Below are 25,908 nucleotides of genomic sequence, written 5' to 3'. Positions count from 1 at the left end.
CAGTCAGTGTATTGAACTAAGCTAGGCTAGGCTACCACATATCACAGTCAGTGTATTAAACTAGGCTAGGCTACCACATATCACAGTCAGTGTATTGAACTATGCTAGGCTATCACATATCACAGTCAGTGTATTAAACTAAGCTAGGCTACCACATATCACAGTCATTGTATTAAACTAAGCTAGGCTACCACATATCACAGTCAGTGTATTGAACTAAGCTAGGCTAGGCTACCACAGTCATTGTATTAAACTACGCTAGGCTAGGCTACCACAGTCATTGTATTAAACTAAGCTAGGCTAGGCTACCACAGTCATTGTATTAAACTAAGCTAGGCTAGGCTACCACAGTCATTGTATTAAACTAAGCTAGGCTAGGCTACCACAGTCATTGTATTAAACTACGCTAGGCTAGGCTACCACAGTCATTGTATTAAACTAAGCTAGGCTAGGCTACCACAGTCATTGTATTAAACTACGCTAGGCTAGGCTACCACAGTCATTGTATTAAACTAAGCTAGGCTAGGCTACCACAGTCATTGTATTAAACTAAGCTCGGCTGAGTTGCAGCTAAGACATGGTCAGTTCCAAGAGGCGGTGCTCGGCCTGTGTTTAGTTGATACATCAGTCATGTAAAACCTGCCAGGGGCTGTTGTTATGGAATAGGCCAAACCAGACAAACCATCCCCAATCACTACATAGAAAACAACTTCCTGCTTAACCGCTGTATCCAGGCAACAGAGCCTAGTGAAAAATACATTAGTCCCAAGACTTAAAAAAAGGAAAAAAAAGCCCTTTGAAAAAGACCTCTATCATGAATGCCAGGGGTACTCCGTACAACTGAGACGGCCCACTTCTACAGCCCTACTTATGGTGTTTCCTTCTCCCTGGTAGTTTGATCATTGGTATTGATTGGATGGGAAGTGCATTCACTTGGGGTAGTATTCATTAGTGTACACCATAGGTAAAAACATTTCTTATTGGGACACATTTTTTTGGTAGATCCCCTGCCGTTTGGTTCCTAGTGAATACGAGACCCAGGCTCCACGCTCAGTAGACTTAAAAGTATTGGAAACATTTCAGATACAAAAAAAATGAGTTGAATAATTCCTTATTCTAACATGTTTAGAAGCAAGACATTAACCACAGAAAAATAAGTTTATTCTCACAAAGAAACTTTATGTTTTCAAGTATTCCAAAACGGTTAAATAAGTACAGGGTGTGTTCACGTGATTTTTGTTGTTTTACATACTGGACATAAAAGCACTGCTCTGGTTTAAAGGTCTGTTTTAAGTGTTTTTCCCCCCCACTAACCCAACGCAACACTAAAAAAATGTCTGCAAACGATTCACATTTCTTTGTTTGTTTGTTTGTTTGTTGTTATTGAATTTCATCAAATCAGAAATGTCGACAGCTGGCTATTGAGCATAAGATCACACAGTAACACCTGGAACAGTACAGAATGGAGAGTGACCGGCGTCCATACAGGGGGAGGTACACGGTATAGCCAGGGTTGTGTTCATTAGGGCACACAACAGAAAATGTTTTGCAACAGAAAAAAAATAAAAAATAAGTGACAATTTCTTATTGGACAAGTCCAGGGAGGCCCCTCCCCTTCTTGTGCCTACATGAACACAACCCCTTGTTTATCACTGTGATTCGCTGCTTGCTGGTGATATGAACAGTACAGGACAACAGAAAGTGGAGGTAACATTCATCTCAGTTGATCCCTTGGGTTAAATCTGGCAGTTCAGTACTTCCACACTAAAAAGACTGGTTTCCCAGACAAGGATTAAAGACTAAAACAACAAAAACACGGTCGATGGAGAATAGCTTGGTAGTTCCGAGGCTAGTCTGAATATGTCTGGGAAACCAGCCCTAAATTAACTCAAACAGAAAGACTATACAGAAAGACTGGGGGGGGGGGGGGGGGGGGGGGGGGGGAGAAAGTGTTCCCGTAGTTACAGTTACCGAGGGACGACCTACAGTTCTTCACCTTCTGATAATCATTTTTTTCAAAAAAACTAGGCCTTCGACAGATACACCCCCCCCCCCCAAGAGTTGTTTGTAAGGCACCTAATACTGTTTGTGAAAAATGACTATTTCGTTGGGGATAACATTTCGATGAAGTCGTCATGTGTTCATTATGTTTGATTTGGATCTAAAGAAAAACAACAACTAAATACTCTAGTGAGTCTGAACTCGTTTTCCAGAACATGATTCAGTCTTCCTGTCACATGACTTCTGGTCTTCTTCGTGTTACTTCCTGATGACGTGTTTAAAAAAAAAAAACAGCAGACAGCGTACACGCCACGTATTCATTTAACAGATTAGTGTTTAAAAACGTTAAACCTCTCGTGGCTAGACGGTATACAGCATGTGTTCTACGGAGGGCTAAAGTGGATGCCGGTTTTCGCTCCTCCACTTGTACTCGATTGATGACTCAAGGTCACCTAATTAGTAAGGAAACTCTTCTGACCTGGTTGTCGAGGTCTTAAAAGGAACAACCAACAAAAACAGCAGACACTTTGGCCCTCCGTGGAATGAGTTTGACACCCCTGGTATACAACAACGGTAAAAAATTCATCGTTGTACGTTGGAGTCGGGTAGAATATTAGCATTTCAGCTAACCCCCAACCCTTTTCCTAACCTTTAACCTAATTCTCCTAACCTGCTAGGAAGTTAATTCTGTCCGTAGCTGTATACGATCTAGTCAAAACCCAATCAGAGGCCCCAGAAATCAGAAATGAAGCTTAAAAATTACCAAAACATTGGTCCATTTGTTGGCTTGTCAATGACCCATTACCCATCATGCTGTAAACAGTACTGTGTGAGCTTTAAACACATTTGGGATATTGCAGCCAGGGTCAACGTTCTCTTAGAGAATAACAAAAAAACACAGCCAGGAGGACAGGAGGAGCAGGGTTGGACTCAATTCCATTTCAATTCAGACAAGGAAGCAAACTGAGAGATTCCAATTCCAATTCGGAATTCCTGTTTGTTTCCGGAATTGGAACGGAGCTCAACCCTGATGAGCAGCTGATAGAACCCACTATGATTCCAGTGTGTTGGTGGGACTGAGTTCATTCATGAGTTGGAACGGTTATAGAAACCTGTCATTATTACTACAACTGAATGGATTGATCCCTATCAGAACGTTACTGGACCCATATCCCCATATCATATGGGTTTTTACAAAAACGAAATTTAAAAATTAAACAAAACAACAAAAAAAGAGTCTGGTTTGCCAACAGAGTTTAGAATTGCGTACTGTGAGACAAAATGTAAAATAAAAAAGTTCAATAAGTCTGTCTGTGGGACAAGAGGATAGTCACCATAATATCTGTACACCTTCTACAATATTCATGTTCATTATGAATATTAAATCATGACAGAAGTGCATTCACTTTTCATTTATACAAACATCTTCCTTCTGATTCTGATTTTTTTTTTGTTGCAACTTTATAAGTTATTTTTTAATGTTTTAAATGACTGTACTTCTTTAAACATCATCAACACAACAGTTGATTAGTGAGTCAAGTGTTTTCTGTACATGTAAAAGGTGGAGTGATGGACTTGAGTCCCAAAATGGCACCCTATTCCCTACCTAGTGTACTGCTATTTACCACACACAAAAGTAGTGCACAGCATAGGGAACAGTTTGACATTTGGGACGCAGCTATGAACTCCATTCAGAGAGCTTTATCAGGCGTTTAGCCTCAGAGACTGGTCTTCTCTCCTCCGGGATGAGATATCGATGTCTATTGAGTCTTTCCCCACGATGAGACGCAACCGCTTCGCCGGCGGGAGTGGAATGAAATCGTCCTCAAACTCATCGTCAAAGTAGTCATCCTCCTCCTCCTCCTCCTCCTCATCATCAGACGAAGACTCATCTACCACAATGTTTTGTATCCTGTGACCCACGTGGTTCCCACCGTTCCTGGCTTCCAGGCCGAAGGCCCCGCCACCCAGACCGCAGCCCTCCGTGTCCCCCCTGTTGTCGGTGTGCGTCTGGGCCCGTCCGTCGTCCTCCCTCTTCAGCTGGATCTTCAGCTTGGTGGAGCTGCTGGTGCTGTGGAGCCCGGGAGGCCCAAACCCGTTCAGCTTGGACACGTGGTAGGAGCTGCAGGAACTGCCCTTCTCCCTGTCCTGAGACGGGTCCTTCCTGAACATAATGCTGATCTTGGACGTTGATGAGGAGGAAGATGACGAAGAGGAGTTGACCGGGGGTTGGGCGGTAGGCTGCGGCGTTGTGGTGGTGCTGCTAGCCTGCTGCTGCGTGCTGATTGGCTCGCTGGGCTCGTTGGTCTTGCTGCTGCTGCTGTCTCTGCGCCGGCGGAGCGTCAGTTTGGGGATCCCTCCACTGTTCTCCAGGATCAGCTGGGCGTCGTAGCGCGTGATCCGCTGTTTCTTCTTCCCTTTGCTCTGCGCTCTGTCCCCCCTGTGACTCCGGTAACCTCCCTTCTCTTTATGCCGACGCCCTTTCTCCCTCCCCTTGTTCCTGTTCCTGTCCTCCCCCCGCTCCCTTCGGAGGGGCTCCCTCCCCTTGTTCCTGTTCCTGTCCTCCCCACGCTCCCTCCGGAGGGGCTCCCTCCCCTTGTCCCTGTCCCTGTCCTCCCTCCCCTTGTCCCTGTCCTCCCCCCGCTCCCTCCGGAGGGCCTCGCTCCCCCTGTAGTCCCAGTGGTGCTCTGGGACAGAGAGGCCCAGCAGCATCTTGTCGCAGTCTGCCGTGTCGGCAGTACTGTGGTGGTGACGGGGTTGTTGGGAGGACGCCACCGGGGCCACCGCTACCGGCGGGAACAGCTCGCCGTACGACGAGTCCTCGCACTTTATCGTCCGTTCGGGCCGGAGCTGGGTGAGCTGGCTGCGTCTGGTACATACCCCTCTGCTCGTGTAGCCAGCATCCAGACCTCCGCCCAGCTCCGAGCCCAACCCGTGGCCCAGGTACTGCTCCAGGTCAGCAGGCTCAGTTTTAATCTCCACCCCTCCAGGGACGGTGCCGTGGCCCTCCAGGCCCCCGGGCTCCAGTTTAACCCCAGCTGACCCGGGTACAGCCTCCTGGACCTTTACCAGGGTCCTGGTGGACCTGCGAGTCCTGTAAGTGCAAGGCTGGTTCTGGCTGCCCTCGCGGACTGCCGGGGTGTTGTTCTCCTTGGCCGCATGGCGGGTCAGACACCCCCGCTGGCCCAGTGCTGTCTGGACTGGTCCCTGTGCATCCTTCTCCGTCTTCACCGACACGCCCGCCTTACACAGCGGCGACGTCCTCGGCTCCCGGAGACCCAGGCGACCAGGCCCGGCGGTACCCAGCACCTCCCCTCGGGCCGCCGCCGCCGCCGCTTTGGGCTCCGAACCTCTGCCCCTGCTGCATCTACTGCGCAACCGGACCTTGGAGAGCGAAGGCCTGGCGGGTTTGGATCGCAGTCTCTTTGGTATCCTGCCAGTGTCTCTGTGACTTTGTTTAGAAGGTGAGGTAGAGGTTAGTGCTCTGGAAAGAGACGGTCTGCTTCGAGTTCTGGTTCTGCTGAACTTCATATTGGAGGAAGTCCTTTTCCTTCCAGCTGAGGGGGGTTGGGGGGGGGGGGAGAAGAGAGGGAAAGTAAACATTAGATCAAATTGTGGTTTGTTTTATACATTTAAAATAAAATAAAAAAATCCCCAAATTCAGCATAGAGAATTCTAACAATACAAGGGGAGGGGATCCACCTAAAACCACAAACTGAATGAACCCCCAAAAACCTCAGCCCTAATTCCAACCCTGGTGTCAACCTGTTCTTACACGTGTGTGTGTTTGGCATGTCCTGAGAGTCTATGTCGGTGTGGGAGCCCACGGAGTGGCTGTCGGAGTTCCTGCTGCCCTCTCCTCCTGCCTCCATCTTCTTCAGCCGGTTCAGGCGCTTGTCCGTCTCCCGTAACCCATACGCGCTGTTGATCACCGGAGCCTCCGCCGGCAGCCCGGCCTTGGATTTGAACGCGCCAGTGAGACGTCTGTACAACAAACAAACAAACAAACGGACCAGTAGAGTTCACAACACAATGTGCCTTGGGTAAACACCTTGTTTTCATATTCCTCCAGCCATATGAATAAACACTGCTCATTAAAAAAACTGTTTTTATGTTTTTTTGTGTATTAAAATTGTGCCTTTTACGTCACATTACCTCAAATGATGTACCCCCCCCCAAAAAAAAGGAGAGATGGAAAAACCAACAGATTTTTGTTGTTATTCAAAATCAGTAGAAAATGGACGCCGAGACCATACATACCGTTCACACGTGTAGCATTCACAATATTCGTTGTTCTCCCCGAAGAATCCGTCGCCGTAGTAACAGGAGATCTCCTCTCCCGGTTCGATGTCCCTTAGCACCTTGACACAGGCCGTGTCACGACCCGTCGACACAAACTGGAACACACCAAGACACTCATTAACCACCTTCAGCCATCCAGCTGCACAACTACACTCATTAACCACCTTCAGCCATCTAGATACACAACTAAAACAGTTAGAGATTCATTACCACCTTCAGCCATCTAGATACACAACTACACTCATTACCACCTTCAGCCATCTAGATACACAACTACACTCATTAACCACCTTCAGCCATCTAGATACACAACTAAAACAGTTAGAGATTCATTACCACCTTCAGCCATCTAGATACACAACTACACTCATTACCACCTTCAGCCATCTAGATACACAACTAAAACACACTAAGACACTAATTACCACCTTCAGCCATCTAGACACACAACTAAAACACACTAAGACACTAATTACCAACCTTCAGCCATCTAGACACACAACTAAAACACACTAAGACACTAATTACCAACCTTCAGCCATCTAGATACACAACTACATTCATTAACCACCTTCAGCCATCTAGATACACAACTACACTCATTACCACCTTCAGCCATCTAGATACACAACTACACTCATTACCACCTTCAGCCATCTAGATACACAACTACACTCATTACCACCTTCAGCCATCTGGATACACAACTACACTCATTACCACCTTCAGCCATCTAGATACACAACTACACTCATTACCACCTTCTGCCATCTAGATACACAACTACACTCATTAACCACCTTCAGCCATCTAGATACACAACTACACTCATTAACCACCTTCTGCCATCTAGATACACAACTACACTCATTAACCACCTTCAGCCATCTAGATACACAACTACACTCATTAACCACCTTCAGCCATCTGGATACACAACTACACTCATTAACCACCTTCAGCCATCTAGATACACAACTACACTCATTACCACCTTCAGCCATCTAGATACACAACTAAAACAGTTAGAGATTCATTACCACCTTCAGCCATCCAGATACACAACTAAAACAGTTAGACACCAGGGACAGTATTTACAACGAGTCTCTGAGAATACGTGCTGATCTAGGATCAGTTTAGCCTTTTAGATAACTACTGTTACTCTGTTTATTATCATCTATACAGTCACTTTACCCCTACCTACACTGATGTTACTGTCTGTTTATTATCTATATATAGTCACTTTACCCCTACCTACACTGATGTTACTGTCTGTTTATTATCTATATATAGTCACTTTACCCCTACCTACACTGATGTTACTGTTTATTATCTATATATAGTCACTTTACCCCTACCTACACTACTGTTACTGTCTGTTTATTATCTATATATAGTCACTTTACCCCTACCTACACTGATGTTACTGTCTGTTTATTATCTATATATAGTCACTTTACCCCTACCTACACTGATGTTACTGTCTGTTTATTATCTATATATAGTCACTTTACCCCTACCTACACTGATGTTACTGTTTATTATCTATATATAGTCACTTTACCCCTACCTACACTGATGTTACTGTCTGTTTATTATCTATATATAGTCACTTTACCCCTACCTACACTACTGTTACTGTTTATTATCTATATATAGTCACTTTACCCCTACCTACACTGCTGTTACTGTCTGTTTATTATCTATATATAGTCACTTTACCCCTACCTACACTGATGTTACTGTCTGTTTATTATCTATATATAGTCACTTTAACCCTACCTACACTACTGTTACTGTCTGTTTATTATCTATATATAGTCACTTTACCCCTACCTACACTGATGTTACTGTTTATTATCTATATAGTCACTTTACCCCTACCTACACTACTGTTACTGTCTGTTTATTATCTATATATAGTCACTTTACCCCTACCTACACTACTGTTACTGTCTGTTTATTATCTATATATAGTCACTTTACCCCTACCTACACTGCTGTTACTGTTTATTATCTATATATAGTCACTTTACCCCTACCTACACTGATGTTACTGTCTGTTTATTATCTATATATAGTCACTTTACCCCTACCTACACTACTGTTACTGTCTGTTTATTATCTATATATAGTCACTTTACCCCTACCTACACTACTGTTACTGTCTGTTTATTATCTATATATAGTCACTTTACCCCTACCTACACTACTGTTACTGTCTGTTTATTATCTATATATAGTCACTTTACCCCTACCTACACTACTGTTACTGTCTGTTTATTATCTATATATAGTCACTTTACCCCTACCTACACTGATGTTACTGTCTGTTTATTATCTATATATAGTCACTTTACCCCTACCTACACTACTGTTACTGTCTGTTTATTATCTATATATAGTCACTTTACCCCTACCTACACTACTGTTACTGTCTGTTTATTATCTATATATAGTCACTTTACCCCTACCTACACTGATGTTACTGTCTGTTTATTATCTATATATAGTCACTTTACCCCTACCTACACTGATGTTACTGTCTGTTTATTATCTATATATAGTCACTTTACCCCTACCTACACTGCTGTTACTGTCTGTTTATTATCTATATATAGTCACTTTACCCCTACCTACACTACTGTTACTGTCTGTTTATTATCTATATATAGTCACTTTACCCCTACCTACACTACTGTTACTGTCTGTTTATTATCTATATATAGTCACTTTACCCCTACCTACACTACTGTTACTGTCTGTTTATTATCTATATATAGTCACTTTACCCCTACCTACACTGATGTTACTGTCTGTTTATTATCTATATATAGTCACTTTACCCCTACCTACACTGATGTTACTGTCTGTTTATTATCTATATATAGTCACTTTACCCCTACCTACACTACTGTTACTGTTTATTATCTATATATAGTCACTTTACCCCTACCTACACTACTGTTACTGTTTATTATCTATATATAGTCACTTTACCCCTACCTACACTGATGTTACTGTTTATTATCTATATATAGTCACTTTACCCCTACCTACACTGATGTTACTGTCTGTTTATTATCTATATATAGTCACTTTACCCCTACCTACACTACTGTTACTGTCTGTTTATTATCTATATATAGTCACTTTACCCCTACCTACACTGATGTTACTGTCTGTTTATTATCTATATATAGTCACTTTACCACTACCTACACTACTGTTACTGTTTATTATCTATATATAGTCACTTTACCCCTACCTACACTGATGTTACTGTCTGTTTATTATCTATATATAGTCACTTTACCCCTACCTACACTGATGTTACTGTCTGTTTATTATCTATATATAGTCACTTTACCCCTACCTACACTACTGTTACTGTCTGTTTATTATCTATATATAGTCACTTTACCCCTACCTACACTGATGTTACTGTCTGTTTATTATCTATATATAGTCACTTTACCCCTACCTACACTACTGTTACTGTCTGTTTATTATCTATATATAGTCACTTTACCCCTACCTACACTACTGTTACTGTCTGTTTATTATCTATATATAGTCACTTTACCCCTACCTACACTACTGTTACTGTCTGTTTATTATCTATATATAGTCACTTTACCCCTACCTACACTGATGTTACTGTCTGTTTATTATCTATATAGTCACTTTACCCCTACCTACACTGATGTTACTGTCTGTTTATTATCTATATATAGTCACTTTACCCCTACCTACACTGATGTTACTGTTTATTATCTATATATAGTCACTTTACCCCTACCTACACTACTGTTACTGTCTGTTTATTATCTATATATAGTCACTTTACCCCTACCTACACTACTGTTACTGTCTGTTTATTATCTATATATAGTCACTTTACCCCTACCTACACTGATGTTACTGTTTATTATCTATATATAGTCACTTTACCCCTACCTACACTACTGTTACTGTCTGTTTATTATCTATATATAGTCACTTTACCCCTACCTACACTACTGTTACTGTCTGTTTATTATCTATATATAGTCACTTTACCCCTACCTACACTGATGTTACTGTTTATTATCTATATATAGTCACTTTACCCCTACCTACACTGATGTTACTGTTAATTATCTATATATAGTCACTTTACCCCTACCTACACTACTGTTACTGTCTGTTTATTATCTATATATAGTCACTTTAACCCTACCTACACTGATGTTACTGTTTATTATCTATATATAGTCACTTTACCCCTACCTACACTACTGTTACTGTCTGTTTATTATCTATATATAGTCACTTTACCCCTACCTACACTGATGTTACTGTTTATTATCTATATATAGTCACTTTACCCCTACCTACACTGATGTTACTGTCTGTTTATTATCTATATATAGTCACTTTACCCCTACCTACACTGATGTTACTGTTTATTATCTATATATAGTCACTTTACCCCTACCTACACTGATGTTACTGTTTATTATCTATATATAGTCACTTTACCCCTACCTACACTGATGTTACTGTTTATTATCTATATATAGTCACTTTACCCCTACCTACACTACTGTTACTGTCTGTTTATTATCTATATATAGTCACTTTACCCCTACCTACACTGATGTTACTGTTTATTATCTATATATAGTCACTTTACCCCTACCTACACTGATGTTACTGTTTATTATCTATATATAGTCACTTTACCCCTACCTACACTGATGTTACTGTCTGTTTATTATCTATATATAGTCACTTTACCCCTACCTACACTGATGTTACTGTTTATTATCTATATATAGTCACTTTACCCCTACCTACACTGATGTTACTGTTTATTATCTATATATAGTCACTTTACCCCTACCTACACTGATGTTACTGTTTATTATCTATATATAGTCACTTTACCCCTACCTACACTGATGTTACTGTCTGTTTATTATCTATATATAGTCACTTTACCCCTACCTACACTACTGTTACTGTCTGTTTATTATCTATATATAGTCACTTTACCCCTACCTACACTGATGTTACTGTTTATTATCTATATATAGTCACTTTACCCCTACCTACACTACTGTTACTGTCTGTTTATTATCTATATATAGTCACTTTACCCCTACCTACACTACTGTTACTGTCTGTTTATTATCTATATATAGTCACTTTACCCCTACCTACACTGATGTTACTGTTTATTATCTATATATAGTCACTTTACCCCTACCTACACTACTGTTACTGTCTGTTTATTATCTATATATAGTCACTTTACCCCTACCTACACTGATGTTACTGTTTATTATCTATATATAGTCACTATACCCCTACCTACACTGATGTTACTGTCTGTTTATTATCTATATATAGTCACTTTACCCCTACCTACACTGATGTTACTGTTTATTATCTATATATAGTCACTATACCCCTACCTACACTACTGTTACTGTCTGTTTATTATCTATATATAGTCACTTTACCCCTACCTACACTACTGTTACTGTCTGTTTATTATCTATATATAGTCACTTTACCCCTACCTACACTGATGTTACTGTCTGTTTATTATCTATATATAGTCACTTTACCCCTACCTACACTGATGTTACTGTTTATTATCTATATATAGTCACTATACCCCTACCTACACTGATGTTACTGTCTGTTTATTATCTATATATAGTCACTTTACCCCTACCTACACTGATGTTACTGTTTATTATCTATATATAGTCACTTTACCCCTACCTACACTGATGTTACTGTTTATTATCTATATATAGTCACTTTACCCCTACCTACACTACTGTTACTGTCTGTTTATTATCTATATATAGTCACTTTAACCCTACCTACACTGATGTTACTGTCTGTTTATTATCTATATATAGTCACTTTAACCCTACCTACACTACTGTTACTGTCTGTTTATTATCTATATATAGTCACTTTACCCCTACCTACACTACTGTTACTGTCTGTTTATTATCTATATATAGTCACTTTACCCCTACCTACACTGATGTTACTGTTTATTATCTATATATAGTCACCATACCCCTACCTACACTGATGTTACTGTTTATTATCTATATATAGTCACTTTACCCCTACCTACACTGATGTTACCGTCTGTTTATTATCTATATATAGTCACTTTACCCCTACCTACACTGATGTTACTGTTTATTATCTATATATAGTCACTTTACCCCTACCTACACTACTGTTACTGTCTGTTTATTATCTATATATAGTCACTTTACCCCTACCTACACTGATGTTACTGTCTGTTTATTATCTATATATAGTCACTTTACCCCTACCTACACTGATGTTACTGTTTATTATCTATATATAGTCACTTTACCCCTACCTACACTGATGTTAATGTCTGTTTATTATCTATATATAGTCACTTTACCCCTACCTACACTGATGTTACTGTCTGTTTATTATCTATATATAGTCACTTTACCCCTACCTACACTACTGTTACTGTTTATTATCTATATATAGTCACTTTACCCCTACCTACACTACTGTTACTGTCTGTTTATTATCTATATATAGTCACTTTACCCCTACCTACACTGATGTTACTGTTTATTATCTATATATAGTCACTTTACCCCTACCTACACTACTGTTACTGTCTGTTTATTATCTATATATAGTCACTTTACCCCTACCTACACTGATGTTACTGTTTATTATCTATATATAGTCACCATACCCCTACCTACACTGATGTTACTGTTTATTATCTATATATAGTCACTTTACCCCTACCTACACTGATGTTACCGTCTGTTTATTATCTATATATAGTCACTTTACCCCTACCTACACTGATGTTACTGTTTATTATCTATATATAGTCACTTTACCCCTACCTACACTACTGTTACTGTCTGTTTATTATCTATATATAGTCACTTTACCCCTACCTACACTGATGTTACTGTCTGTTTATTATCTATATATAGTCACTTTACCCCTACCTACACTGATGTTACTGTTTATTATCTATATATAGTCACTTTACCCCTACCTACACTGATGTTACTGTCTGTTTATTATCTATATATAGTCACTTTACCCCTACCTACACTACTGTTACTGTCTGTTTATTATCTATATATAGTCACTTTACCCCTACCTACACTGATGTTACTGTTTATTATCTATATATAGTCACTTTACCCCTACCTACACTGCTGTTACTGTTTATTATCTATATATAGTCACTTTACCCCTACCTACACTGATGTTACTGTTTATTATCTATATATAGTCACTTTACCCCTACCTACACTGATGTTACTGTTTATTATCTATATATAGTCACTTTACCCCTACCTACATGTACAAATTACCTTGACTAGCCTGTACCTTCCACACACTGAATTGGTGCCCATGTATATGTTATTGTTGTTTTTTCTTTAGTTTATTGTTGGTTAAGGGCTTATAATAAGCATTTAACGGTAAGGTCTACGTTGTATTCAGCACATATGACAAAATACAATTTGATGAATTCGATTATATGGAGGAGAAGGACATGATCCTAAAGTCAGCACTTTATAAATATGGACCCTGAGGTAACCTTTAATCACAGGTGGGTAGCAGAATCCCAACACTGAAGGGAACCATTCAAAGCAAAGAAAATTATTAAAAACTTTTAAAGAAGTGAACATTTTCAGTCACAACTTTAAGGTGTTTTTTGTTGTCACCAAGAAAGAAAAAATATATTATTATTTGCAATGTAATAATTTATTGTCTGTGTGTGAACCACCCTCTTTCTGCCATCTTAATCAATACACCAAGTGTATTGTGTTAACCTCATTCCACGCCAAGGGTAGCAGCCTATTGTATTGAGCCCTGGGGTCTTCGTCACTCTCACCAAGGGTAGCAGCCTATTGTATTGAGCCCTGGGCTTCGTCACTCTCACCAAGGGTAGCAGCCTATTGTATTGAGCCCTGGGGGCTTCGTCACTCTCACCAAGGGTAGCAGCCTATTGTATTGAGCCCTGGGGGCTTCGTCACTCTCACCAAGGGTAGCAGCCTATTGTATTGAGCCCTGGGCTTCGTCACTCTCACCAAGGGTAGCAGTCTATTGTATTGAGCCCTGGGCTTCGTCACTCTCACCAAGGGTAGCAGCCTATTGTATTGAGCCCTGGGCTTCGTCACTCTCACCAAGGGTAGCAGCCTATTGTATTGAGCCCTGGGCTTCGTCACTCACACCAAGGGTAGCAGCCTATTGTATTGAGCCCTGGGGGCTTCGTCACTCTCACCAAGGGTAGCAGCCTATTGTATTGAGCCCTGGGGGCTTCGTCACTCTCACCAAGGGTAGCAGCCTATTGTATTGAGCCCTGGGCTTCGTCACTCTCACCAAGGGTAGCAGTCTATTGTATTGAGCCCTGGGCTTCGTCACTCTCACCAAGGGTAGCAGCCTATTGTATTGAGCCCTGGGCTTCGTCACTCACACCAAGGGTAGCAGCCTATTGTATTGAGCCCTGGGCTTTGTTACTCTCACCAAGGGTAGCAGCTTATTGTATTGAGCCCTGGGCTTCGTCACTCTCACCAAGGGTAGCAGCCTATTGTATTGAACCCTGGGCTTCGTCACTCTCACCAAGGGTAGCAGCCTATTGTATTGAGCCCTGGGGGCTTCGTCACTCTCACCAAGGGTAGCAGCCTATTGTATTGAGCCCTGGGGGCTTCGTCACTCTCACCGAGGTTAGCAACCTATTGTATTGAGCCCTGGGGGCTTCGTCACTCTCACCAAGGGTAGCAGCCTATTGTATTGAGCCCTGGGGGCTTCGTCACTCTCACCAAGGTTAGCAGCCTATTGTATTGAGCCCTGGGGGCTTCGTCACTCTCACCAAGGTTAGCAGCCTATTGTATTGAGCCCTGGGGGCTTCGTCACTCTCACCAAGGGTAGCAGCCTATTGTATTGAGCCCTGGGGCTTCGTCACTCTCACCAAGGGTAGCAGCCTATTGTATTGAGCCCTGGGGGCGTCATCACTCTCACCAAGGGTAGCAGCCTATTGTATTGAGCCCTGGGGGCTTCGTCACTCTCACCAAGGGTAGCAGTCTATTGTATTGAGCCCTGGGCTTCGTCACTCTCACCAAGGGTAGCAGCCTATTGTATTGAGCCCTGGGGGCTTCGTCACTCTCACCAAGGGTAGCAGTCTATTGTATTGAGCCCTGGGCTTCGTCACACTCACCAAGGGTAGCAGCATATTGTATTGAGCCCTGGGCTTCGTCACTCTCACCAAGGGTAGCAGCCTATTGTATTGAGCCCTGGGGGCTTCGTCACTCTCACCAAGGGTAGCAGCCTATTGTATTGAGCCCTGGGCTTCGTCACTCTCACCAAGGGTAGCAGCCTATTGTATTGAGCCCTGGGGGCTTCGTCACTCTCACCAAGGGTAGCAGCCTATTGTATTGAGCCCTGGGGGCTTCGTCACTCTCACCAAGGTTAGCAGCCTATTGTATTGAGCCCTGGGGGCTTCGTCACTCTCACCAAGGGTAGCAGCCTATTGTATTGAGCCCTGGGCTTCGTCCCACTCACCAAGGGGAGCAGCCTATTGTATTGAGCCCTGGGGGCTTCATCACTCTCACCAAGGGTAGCAGCCTATTGTATTGAGCCCTGGGGTTCATCACTCTCACCAAGGGTAGCAGCCTATTGTATTGAGCCCTGGGGTTCATCACTCTCACCAAGGGTAGCAGTCTATTGTATTGAGCCCTGGGCTTCGTCACTCACACCAAGGGTAGCAGCCTATTGTATTGAGCCCTGGGCTTCGTCACTCTCACCAAGGGTAGCAGTCTATTGTATTGAGCCCTGGGGGCTTCGTCACTCTCACCAAGGGTAGCAGTCTATTGTATTGAGCCCTGGGCTTCGTCACTCACACCAAGGGTAGCAGCCTATTGTATTGAGCCCTGGGCTTCGTCACACTCACCAAGGGTAGCAGCCTATTGTATTGAGCCCTGGGCTTCGTCACTCTCACCAAGGGTAGCAGCCTATTGTATTGAGCCCTGGGCTTTGTCACTCTCACCAAGGGTAGCAGCTTATTGTATTGAGCCCTGGGCTTCGTCACTCTCACCAAGGTTAGCAGCCTATTGTATTGAGCCCTGGGGGCTTCGTCACTCTCACCAAGGTTAGCAGCCTATTGTATTGAGCCCTGGGGGGTTCGTCACTCTCACCAAGGGTAGCAGCCTATTGTATTGAGCCCTGGGCTTCGTCACACTCACCAAGGGTAGCAGCCTATTGTATTGAGCCCTGGGGGCTTCGTCACTCTCACCAAGGGTAGCAGCCTATTGTATTGAGCCCTGGGCTTCGTCACACTCACCAAGGGTAGCAGCCTATTGTATTGAGCCCTGGGGGCGTCATCACTCTCACCAAGGGTAGCAGCCTATTGTATTGAGCCCTGGGCTTCGTCACTCTCACCAAGGGTAGCAGCCTATTGTATTGAGCCCTGGGGGCTTCGTCACTCTCACCAAGGGTAGCAGCCTATTGTATTGAGCCCTGGGCTTCGTCACACTCACCAAGGGTAGCAGCCTATTGTATTGAGCCCTGGGGGCTTCGTCACTCTCACCAAGGGTAGCAGCCTATTGTATTGAGCCCTGGGGGCTTCGTCACTCTCACCAAGGGTAGCAGCCTATTGTATTGAGCCCTGGGGGCGTCATCACTCTCACCAAGGGTAGCAGTCTATTGTATTGAGCCCTGGGCTTCGTCACTCTCACCAAGGGTAGCAGCCTATTGTATTGAGCCCTGGGGGCTTCGTCACTCTCACCAAGGGTAGCAGCCTATTGTATTGAGCCCTGGGCTTCGTCACTCTCACCAAGGGTAGCAGCCTATTGTATTGAGCCCTGGGCTTGGTCACTCTCACCAAGGGTAGCAGCCTATTGTATTGAGCCCTGGGCTTGGTCACTCTCACCAAGGGTAGCAGCCTATTGTATTGAGCCCTGGGCTTCGTCACTCTCACCAAGGGTAGCAGCCTATTGTATTGAGCCCTGGGGGCTTCGTCACTCTCACCAAGGGTAGCAGTCTATTGTATTGAGCCCTGGGCTTCGTCACTCTCACCAAGGGTAGCAGCCTATTGTATTGAGCCCTGGGCTTGGTCACTCTCACCAAGGGTAGCAGCCTATTGTATTGAGCCCTGGGCTTGGTCACTCTCACCAAGGGTAGCAGCCTATTGTATTGAGCCCTGGGCTTGGTCACTCTCACCAAGGGTAGCAGCCTATTGTATTGAGCCCTGGGCTTCGTCACTCTCACCAAGGGTAGCAGCCTATTGTATTGAGCCCTGGGGGCTTCATCACTCTCACCAAGGGTAGCAGCCTATTGTATTGAACCCTGGGCTTCGTCACACTCACCAAGGGTAGCAGCCTATTGTATTGAGCCCTGGGCTTGGTCACACTCACCTTGCAATTTGGCCGGCAATCTGAAAAAACAAAGCAACACAGAAGATTAGGATCCTAGTTTCCTCACAGAGAGAGACTGCAGCATAACTTCAATTGTTCTTCTGGAACACTTGACAAAGGACCCGCCCCAAACGGCACCCTAGTACTTATTTAGTGCACTACTTTAGACCAGGGTCTGATATTAAACACCTATTATCTGTTTCCGTGTTGGAGACGGACCCAAACATCCCATTGTAACTGTCCAGAATAAATCTGTCCATTGTAACTACCCAGAATACAGCTATCGGTAAACTCTATTTGGGAGTGCTGGCTGTATTTTTTTCATGTAAGTCGGTTTACTTGTTATATTTTGATTCATTTAAAATGTGGTGTAGTAATTTATACTGGTAAGTGATATGATATTGGTATTGGTATTTCCAATGACAACCTGTACGGTGTTGGCAGTGGAGACTGTCGTACCGTGGTTGATGAAGGCTGCAGGCCCCAGCCACAGCTGAGCACAGTTCTTGCGTGTCGAGTACATGACGCTGAAGTCATTCTCCCCGTGACGCAGCAACATGTTCTCCTCGCTCTCCGACAGCTCGGCGATGCAGCCCACCAAGTACTCTATCTTATCGTTCCTTTTCCTGAAGTACAAGAGAAAGAAAGAGAGAAATAAAGGAAGAGAAAGAGAGAAAGAAAGAAAGAGAAATAAAGGAAGAGAAAGAGAGAAAGAAAAGTCGATCCAAATAAGGGACGTGATCAATATGACACAGAAAATCAAGGACTAAAGAGCATAGTGATTTCAGTGGTTTGAGAGAAGATCGGTCCATTTCAATGATGATGATGTCAGAACAGTGGGGAGTGTAGGTCGGTCCATTTCAATGATGATGATGTCAGAACAGTGGGGAGTGTAGGTCCATTTCAATGATGAAGATGATGTCAGAACAGTGGGGAGTGTAGGTCCATTTCAATGATGAAGATGATGTCAGAACAGTGGGGAGTGTAGGTCGGTCCATTTCAATGATGATGATGTCAGAACAGTGGGGAGTGTAGGTCGGTCCATTTCAATGACGAAGATGATGTCAGAACAGTGGGGAGTGTAGGTCGGTCCATTTCAATGATGATGATGTCAGAACAGTGGGGAGTGTAGGTCGGTCCATTTCAATGATGATGATGTCAGAACAGTGGGGAGTGTAGGTCGGTCCATTTCAATGGTGAAGATGTCAGAACAGTGGGGAGTGTAGGTCGGTCCATTTCAATGATGATGATGTCAGAACAGTGGGGAGTGTAGGTCGGTCCATTTCAATGATGAAGATGATGTCAGAACAGTGGGGAGTGTAGGTCGGTCCATTTCAATGATGATGATGTCAGAACAGTGGGGAGTGTAGGTCGGTCCATTTCAATGATGATGATGTCAGAACAGTGGGGAGTGTAGGTCGGTCCATTTCAATGGTGAAGATGTCAGAACAGTGGGGAGTGTAGGTCGGTCCATTTCAATGATGATGATGTCAGAACAGTGGGGAGTGTAGGTCGGTCCATTTCAATGATGATGATGTCAGAACAGTGGGGAGTGTAGGTCGGTCCATTTCAATGATGAAGATGATGTCAGAACAGTGGGGAGTGTAGGTCGGTCCATTTCAATGATGATGATGTCAGAACAGTGGGGAGTGTAGGTCGGTCCATTTCAATGATGATGATGTCAGAACAGTGGGGAGTGTAGGTCGGTCCATTTCAATGGTGAAGATGTCAGAACAGTGGGGAGTGTAGGTCGGTCCATTTCAATGATGATGATGTCAGAACAGTGGGGAGTGTAGGTCGGTCCATTTCAATGATGAAGATGATGTCAGAACAGTGGGGAGTGTAGGTCGGTCCATTTCAATGATGATGATGTCAGAACAGTGGGGAGTGTAGGTCGGTCCATTTCAATGATGAAGATGATGTCAGAACAGTGGGGAGTGTAGGTCGGTCCATTTCAATGATGAAGATGATGTCAGAACAGTGGGGAGTGTAGGTCGGTCCATTTCAATGACAATGATGTCAGAACAGTGGGGAGTGTAGGTTGGTCCATTTCAATGATGAAGATGATGTCAGAACAGTGGGGAGTGTAGGTCGGTCCATTTTAATGACGATGATGTCAGAACAACAGGAAGTGTGACAGTCGGTCCGTTTCAATGACGATGATGTCAGAACAACAGGAAGTGTGACAGTCGGTCCGTTTCAATGACGCTGATGTCAGAACAACAGGAAGTGTGACAGTCAGTCCGTTTCAATGACGATGATGTCAGAACAACAGGAAGTGTGAAGAAGGAAAAAACCCAGTGTTCCTCACCATTCCTTTGTGGCCACGATCTTGGCTCCGTTCTGCTCAGAGGAGTAGCGGTTACACGGGAGAATCTCAAACCCGCTGTCAGCCGCAAACATCCGCAGATACACAAATACCTGGAACAAAATGGAAAACAAACAAACAAACAAACAAACAAACAAGTTACGAGGAAAAGAAGGGACTGGATCTTGTGGATAACCAACCTAATAAAATATATGTTGTTAGATCAGTTGATTGGTGCAGACTCTACTTCATTTATTATTATTTGGTGAACCTTTGTGACCTGGCATAGAGTGTAATTTGTGACTCGGTGGTGTTGTAATCTCACGTGTTGTTTGAAGAGCTTCTCCTGGGCTTTAGACTTGTGTAGGAAGTGGTGTCTGGACCAGTCTCCAGAGGTGAGTGCTCTGAAAGCCTTGTCCAGGTTGTCGTGCTTCTTGAACCGCTCGATAATCTCCTTCAGCTCTTCCTGTCTTCCCTTGATTGGTCGAAACCTGTCACGACATCACAGGTGTCGTCGATAACGACAAAACATTCCGGTTTCCGAATACCATTCATACTATCTAGCAAAAAGGAAGACTATAAAGTGAATAAGAGACATGGCACATACAAAACATTTCCTGATGCATTCTAAAGTCCTCACGGTGAGTAACTGCCAGAGGTGTGGACTCGAGTCACATGACTTGGACTAGAGTCAGACTCGAGTCACAAATATGATGACTTGCAACTCAACTTGGACTTGAGCCTTTTGACTCGACCTGACACCCTCCCCAAGCCCAAATATTAAAAATTATGCTATTCAAAAAAAAAACAATTGTGCAGCGCATCAACTTCTTAATTTAACGGATTACAGTTTGAATCGGACAGCAGCCAATCAAATTGTGCCAGCTGAGAAAAAGTTGTGCGTGGCAGTGCAGAGGAACGTCGGGGGGGGGGGTGAATTCAGATGGAGCCCTTGGAAAGATGATCTCCAAAATGTTTATTTTGTGATATAAAGACGACGCTGTATCAACAACAAAACGGATTGCAACTTACAAAACATGCGGGAAGAAAATGACAGACGGAGACGCAACAATTTTACAACTTTGTTCGCCATTTGAAGATGCACAAAGAACGGTGAGTCGTGGCTAATACAGCCGACAGCGATATCATTCATAACGTTGCCAGTAGGCTAATGTAACGTTAAATCAATGAGCCTCCACACAGTCAGTCAGTCAGTCAGTCAGTCAGTGTGGGAACGTGATCATTGCACCCAAGATTGAGCTACAACTGGCTAGACAGTTGGTAGCCTAAATCCTACCTGATGTTACTGCTGTTCCTAAAACCATTGACATACGTTAGCCTACTGTAACCACACAGAGAGAGTGTGTGTGCGTGTGTGTTAAGGTTGGGCGATTGTGTGCAAGCCTACATCACCCGATTGAGCCCCATAGCGATCCTCGATTGCTATTGGGGGGGGCGCTTTCTTATGGATACCCATGTTTTTCAATGGAAATATAAAGTTTACTTGGATAGTAATAAATATATTTTTAAAAGCATTCCTGATTTCCGTGAATGTAATATACTAACTATTACTGTTAAAAATATGAAATGGTATTACATTTGGTGAAGAGCACATTATGACTTGTTTAGGACTCGAAACTCAAAGTCTAGAACTTGAGACTTGACGGCCTTGACTTGTGCTAAGACTTGAGACTTACTTGTGACTTGTAAAACAATGACTTGGTCCCACCTCTGGTAACTGCAATTGATTCGATTTCTATACTGCTTTTCCAGACAGTAGCACTCTGACAGAGATGAGAGAGGAGGTCCAGACCTGGCTCAGTAATGAGAGAGGAGGAAAGAGGAGGTCTAGACCTGGCTCAGTGATGAGAGAGGAGGAAAGAGGAGGTCTATACCTGGCTCAGTGATGAGAGAGGAGGAAAGAGGAGGTCTAGACCTGGCTCAGTGATGAGAGGAAGAAAGAGGTCTAGACCTGGCTCAGTGATGAGAGAGGAGGAAAGAGGAGGTCCAGACCTGGCTCAGTGATGAGAGAGGAGGAAAGAGGAGGTCTAGACCTGGCTCAGTGATGAGAGCGGAGGAAAGATGAGGTCTAGGTCTGGGTCCATATTCGCAGTGTCCCGAGTGCTGATCTAGGATCAGTTTGGCCTTTTAAATCCTATTGAATAAGACGGGGAACCTGATCCTAGACCAGCACTGCTACTTTGAGATGCTTTGTAAATACAGTTCGGGATATAGACAGGTTGCCTGGCAACCCCACACAAATGATGCAGAGATCTTCTGGGGACTCTTTAAAACGCACATTCTACTTAAAAAACACATGAAAAATGTAATGATGTCGACACCATCTGGAATCTGTGATACGACCCACCGCGCCGCGGGGAGACGAGGCCCACCGCGCCGCGGGGAGAAGAGGCCCACCGCGCCGCGGGGAGAAGAGGCCCACCGCGCCGCGGGGAGAAGAGGCCCACCGCGCCGCGGGGAGAAGAGGCCCACCGCGCCGCGGGGAGAAGAGGCCCACCGCGCCGCGGGGAGAAGAGGCCCACCGCGCCGCGGGGAGAAGAGGCCCACCGCGCCGCGGGGAGAAGAGGCCCACCGCGCCGCGGGGAGAAGAGGCCCACCGCGCCGCGGGGAGTAGAGGCCCACCGCGCCGCGGGGAGAAGAGGCCCACCGCGCCGCGGGGAGAAGAGGCCCACCGCGCCGCGGGGAGAAGAGGCCCACCGCGCCGCGGGGAGAAGAGGCCCACCGCGCCGCGGGGAGAAGAGGCCCACCGCGCCGCGGGGAGACGAGGCCCACCGCGCCGCAGGGAGACGAGGCCCACCGCGCCGCAGGGAGATGAGGCCCACCGCGCCGCAGGGAGACGAGGAGGAGCATGCGGTGGCTGGATACTAACCTGTCACTCTGATCTTAAAGGGACAGTGTGAGATTTTGGGAAACTTACCCAGATGAACTCATGGACAACCATGTTTATGTCTCTGCGTGCAGTTTGAGGGAAGTGGAAGGCTGTTTCAGGAGCCGTTGCTAACTAGTGTTAGCACAATGACTAGAACTCCATAGACATCCAGTCATTGAGCTAACGCTAGCTAGCAACCTTCAAACTGCACACAGACATAAAAATGATATCCATGAGTTTAATTGCCAAAATCTCACACTCTTTAAAATCAGTCTAGAGTTTAGCAGGGGAAGCCCAGGTATTGGATGAGGATCAGAGTCAGGTTTAAGGTTAGGGTTAAGGCCCCAGACTGACCTGGTGTTCATCTTGTGTGTCTGGAAGCCCAGGTATTGGATGAGGATGAGGATCAGAGTCAGGTTTAAGGTTAGGGTTAAGGCCCCAGACTGACCTGGTGTTCATCTTGTGTGTCTGGAAGCCCAGGTAAGGGTCGAGGATGAGGCTGGTGGTGAGGTCATCGTGCTCACACAGCTCCTTGGCGGTCATCCCAGAGGACGGGATACAGCGTCGCTCCGCCTCCAGGCTGGCCGCACTGAACCCTGGGAAAAACATGAGAGTAAATGAGTACGGTGAAGTTACCCCCTAAGACCAGCGGTTCCTCAACCTTTCCCATTCCGGGGGAACACACAAATCAATATTTAAAAGCTCGAGGACACCATACTCGGAACCATTTTAACATGTCTTGGCGGTCATATTATGATTAACAATTTGCATTGTGAAGAGTAATGTAATATCGATTAGAATACGATTAATACTCCCAACTGTTATTGATTAAAAAAATAAAAATAAAAAAACGTGTAAAAGTAAATAATTTAAATTGCGGACCACCTGCAGCACCACTGTGGACGTTGGTCAAATTATTATTATGATTTATAAATGTTTTCTTCCACAAAATGAGTAACAATTGGGAGTATAAAATCATAAGCGATGTTACATTACTTTTCACAATGCGAACTGTTAATAATAATAATAATAATCCTTTAATTTGTTATTTTCACTGCAAAAATTGACCAAATTTGACCGCCCAATATATGTTGTTAACTTCTTATGGGCAGGTGAGACGGTGGCGTCCCAACATCCGGTGAAATTACAGAGGGTCGAAATTCAAACTACAGAATTATAAATATTTAACTTCCATAAAATCACAAGTGTAATACATCAAAATAAAGCTTACCTTCTTGTTAATCCGGCCGCTGTGTAAGATTTCAAAAAGGCTTTACGGCGAAAGCAAACCATCTGAGGACAGCTCCCGGCGTACAAAAGCATGAAAAACATATTTCAACCAGGCAGGTGCGCCACGAAAGTAAGAAATAGCGATATAATAAATGCCTTACCTTTGATGATCTTCTTCTGTTGGCACTCCAAAAGGTCCCAGATACATCACAAATGGTCCTTTTGTTTCGATAATGTCCTTCTTTATATCCATAAAAACTCAGTTTAGCTGGCGCGTTTCAGTCAATAATCCACCCAGTTTCCCTCCATCAAAATGCATACAAAATGAATCCCAAACGTTACTAATAAACTTTTCCAAACAAGTCAAACAACGTTTATAAATCAAACCTTAGGTACCCTAATACGTCAATAAACGATACAAATTAAGACAGAGAAACGTTATCGTCTTTACCGGAGAAAAATACCAAAGAACGCGCTCTCTTCCACGCGCTTGGAAACACTACAGCCAAAATGGGAGCCACCTAGAAAAACTACAATTTCTGGCTCATTTTTCCAAAAACCAGGAAAAAGGAAACAAACTGAAGCCAACGGACTGAAAACGGGACAGGATTACCTGAACGTGTCCAATAAGAAACTCTTTGTTTTTTGCTGCAAAATGTTTTCCCGTTGTAAAACGTTTTGATACGGTGTACACTTATGAATATGACCCACATATGATAGAATATATTCCCAGTCCCAGTACTCACGGCGGCTACATCTCCTGCTGCCAGTCCCTGGTCGGAGAGAGCTCCTCTGTGGGTGTAGCTGCTGCTGGGAGCGGGTCTGGCTCTGGCTCACGGGCTGCTGCTCACTGGTGGAGTACCTGCTGCCATTCAACACCATGCTCTTGGATTGGCCCAGCCACTTCATACCCACAAGCCCCCTGGTCCAGTTGCATTGAGTCTCTGAGTTGAGGGAGCACTCAGAGTGGGGAAGACTGGAAGCTAGGGGCCGTCACCTGGGGTGGGAAGAGGAATGGATGAAGGCCCGGTTAGAGACCACACACACACACACCATCTCATTACATCATCCAGTCATACTGAAGACATGGTCTCCACCCTGAAGAGATGGGTGTGGGCCCGATCAAAGTGCCTGCATACCCATATTTTCAGTCCGAGCCAGCCCTAGCATTTTGGGGCCCCTACGAGATATTGTTACCCCCCACCTTGCGAGCAAATCACTTTAGCCCTCGCCCCCACCGGACAGCAGAGAAAAAAATGTTTTAGAATTAATTTCCTGCCATTCTACACATTTTGCCATGGGGCGAAGACAAGATTTAGCAATTTTATAACTTCATGCAATTATACTGATTTTGCCAATAGGGTAGAAACAAAAAAGTGCAGTTTTACAGCTCATTTCCTGCAAATCTACACATTTTTCCATATGGTGGAGAGAAATGTTTGCAGTTTTTAATATGATGATATTTGAGTGAGAGAGAAACTAAAAATCAAAAGTGGTCGGTAATTCAACCATGATTACTACAAATTTAAATAGCTAGCCGCTAGACTAACTTTCGAATGAATATAACATTTTTTTTTGCTGACAAGGGCTAATTGAGTGACTGTCAGTGAATGATGAGAGAAACTGCTGATGCACAACCACATTTAGAAATTGCAACTTGTGTATTTGGTGAGGTGACGCTGCAACATGTCCCCTGTGCAACTAGAGGCGACTTGATCTCCTTCACT

The 25,908-nt window shown here is 44.0% G+C and overlaps 1 protein-coding gene across 6 annotated transcripts in view; it reads right to left on the bottom strand.

The window, feature by feature from the left end:
- Nucleotides 1–1,144: 1,144 nt before the first annotated feature.
- LOC110526843 (histone-lysine N-methyltransferase KMT5B-like) overlaps nucleotides 1,145–25,908 on the bottom strand; it is a 39,366-nt gene continuing 14,602 nt past the window's right edge. For 3 of the 6 annotated variants that reach the window (XM_036964171.1, XM_036964170.1, XM_036964172.1), the window contains exons 2-10: nucleotides 24,928–25,178; nucleotides 23,400–23,547; nucleotides 20,387–20,552; nucleotides 20,065–20,174; nucleotides 18,213–18,379; nucleotides 17,754–17,773; nucleotides 6,262–6,398; nucleotides 5,777–5,985; nucleotides 1,145–5,558 (exon numbers count right to left, since the gene is read on the bottom strand). In XM_036964171.1, coding sequence (XP_036820066.1) covers nucleotides 3,706–5,558; nucleotides 5,777–5,985; nucleotides 6,262–6,398; nucleotides 17,754–17,773; nucleotides 18,213–18,379; nucleotides 20,065–20,174; nucleotides 20,387–20,552; nucleotides 23,400–23,547; nucleotides 24,928–25,090 — 2,973 coding nt within the window. In that variant the 5' untranslated portion in view covers nucleotides 25,091–25,178 and the 3' untranslated portion in view covers nucleotides 1,145–3,705. Of the gene's footprint in view, nucleotides 5,559–5,776; nucleotides 5,986–6,261; nucleotides 6,399–17,753; nucleotides 17,774–18,212; nucleotides 18,380–20,064; nucleotides 20,175–20,386; nucleotides 20,553–23,305; nucleotides 23,548–24,182; nucleotides 24,320–24,927; nucleotides 25,179–25,908 lie in introns of those variants that run through there. The other 3 variants (XM_036964173.1, XM_036964174.1, XM_036964175.1) reach the window with 3 other exon arrangements.

This window comes from Oncorhynchus mykiss, chromosome 26 (genome assembly GCF_013265735.2).
Source record: "Oncorhynchus mykiss isolate Arlee chromosome 26, USDA_OmykA_1.1, whole genome shotgun sequence".
In the NCBI taxonomy this organism is placed as follows: Eukaryota; Metazoa; Chordata; class Actinopteri; order Salmoniformes; family Salmonidae; genus Oncorhynchus; species Oncorhynchus mykiss.
The sequence above is the reverse complement of the archived record's forward strand: the minus strand, read 5'-3'. Positions and strand labels throughout refer to the sequence as shown.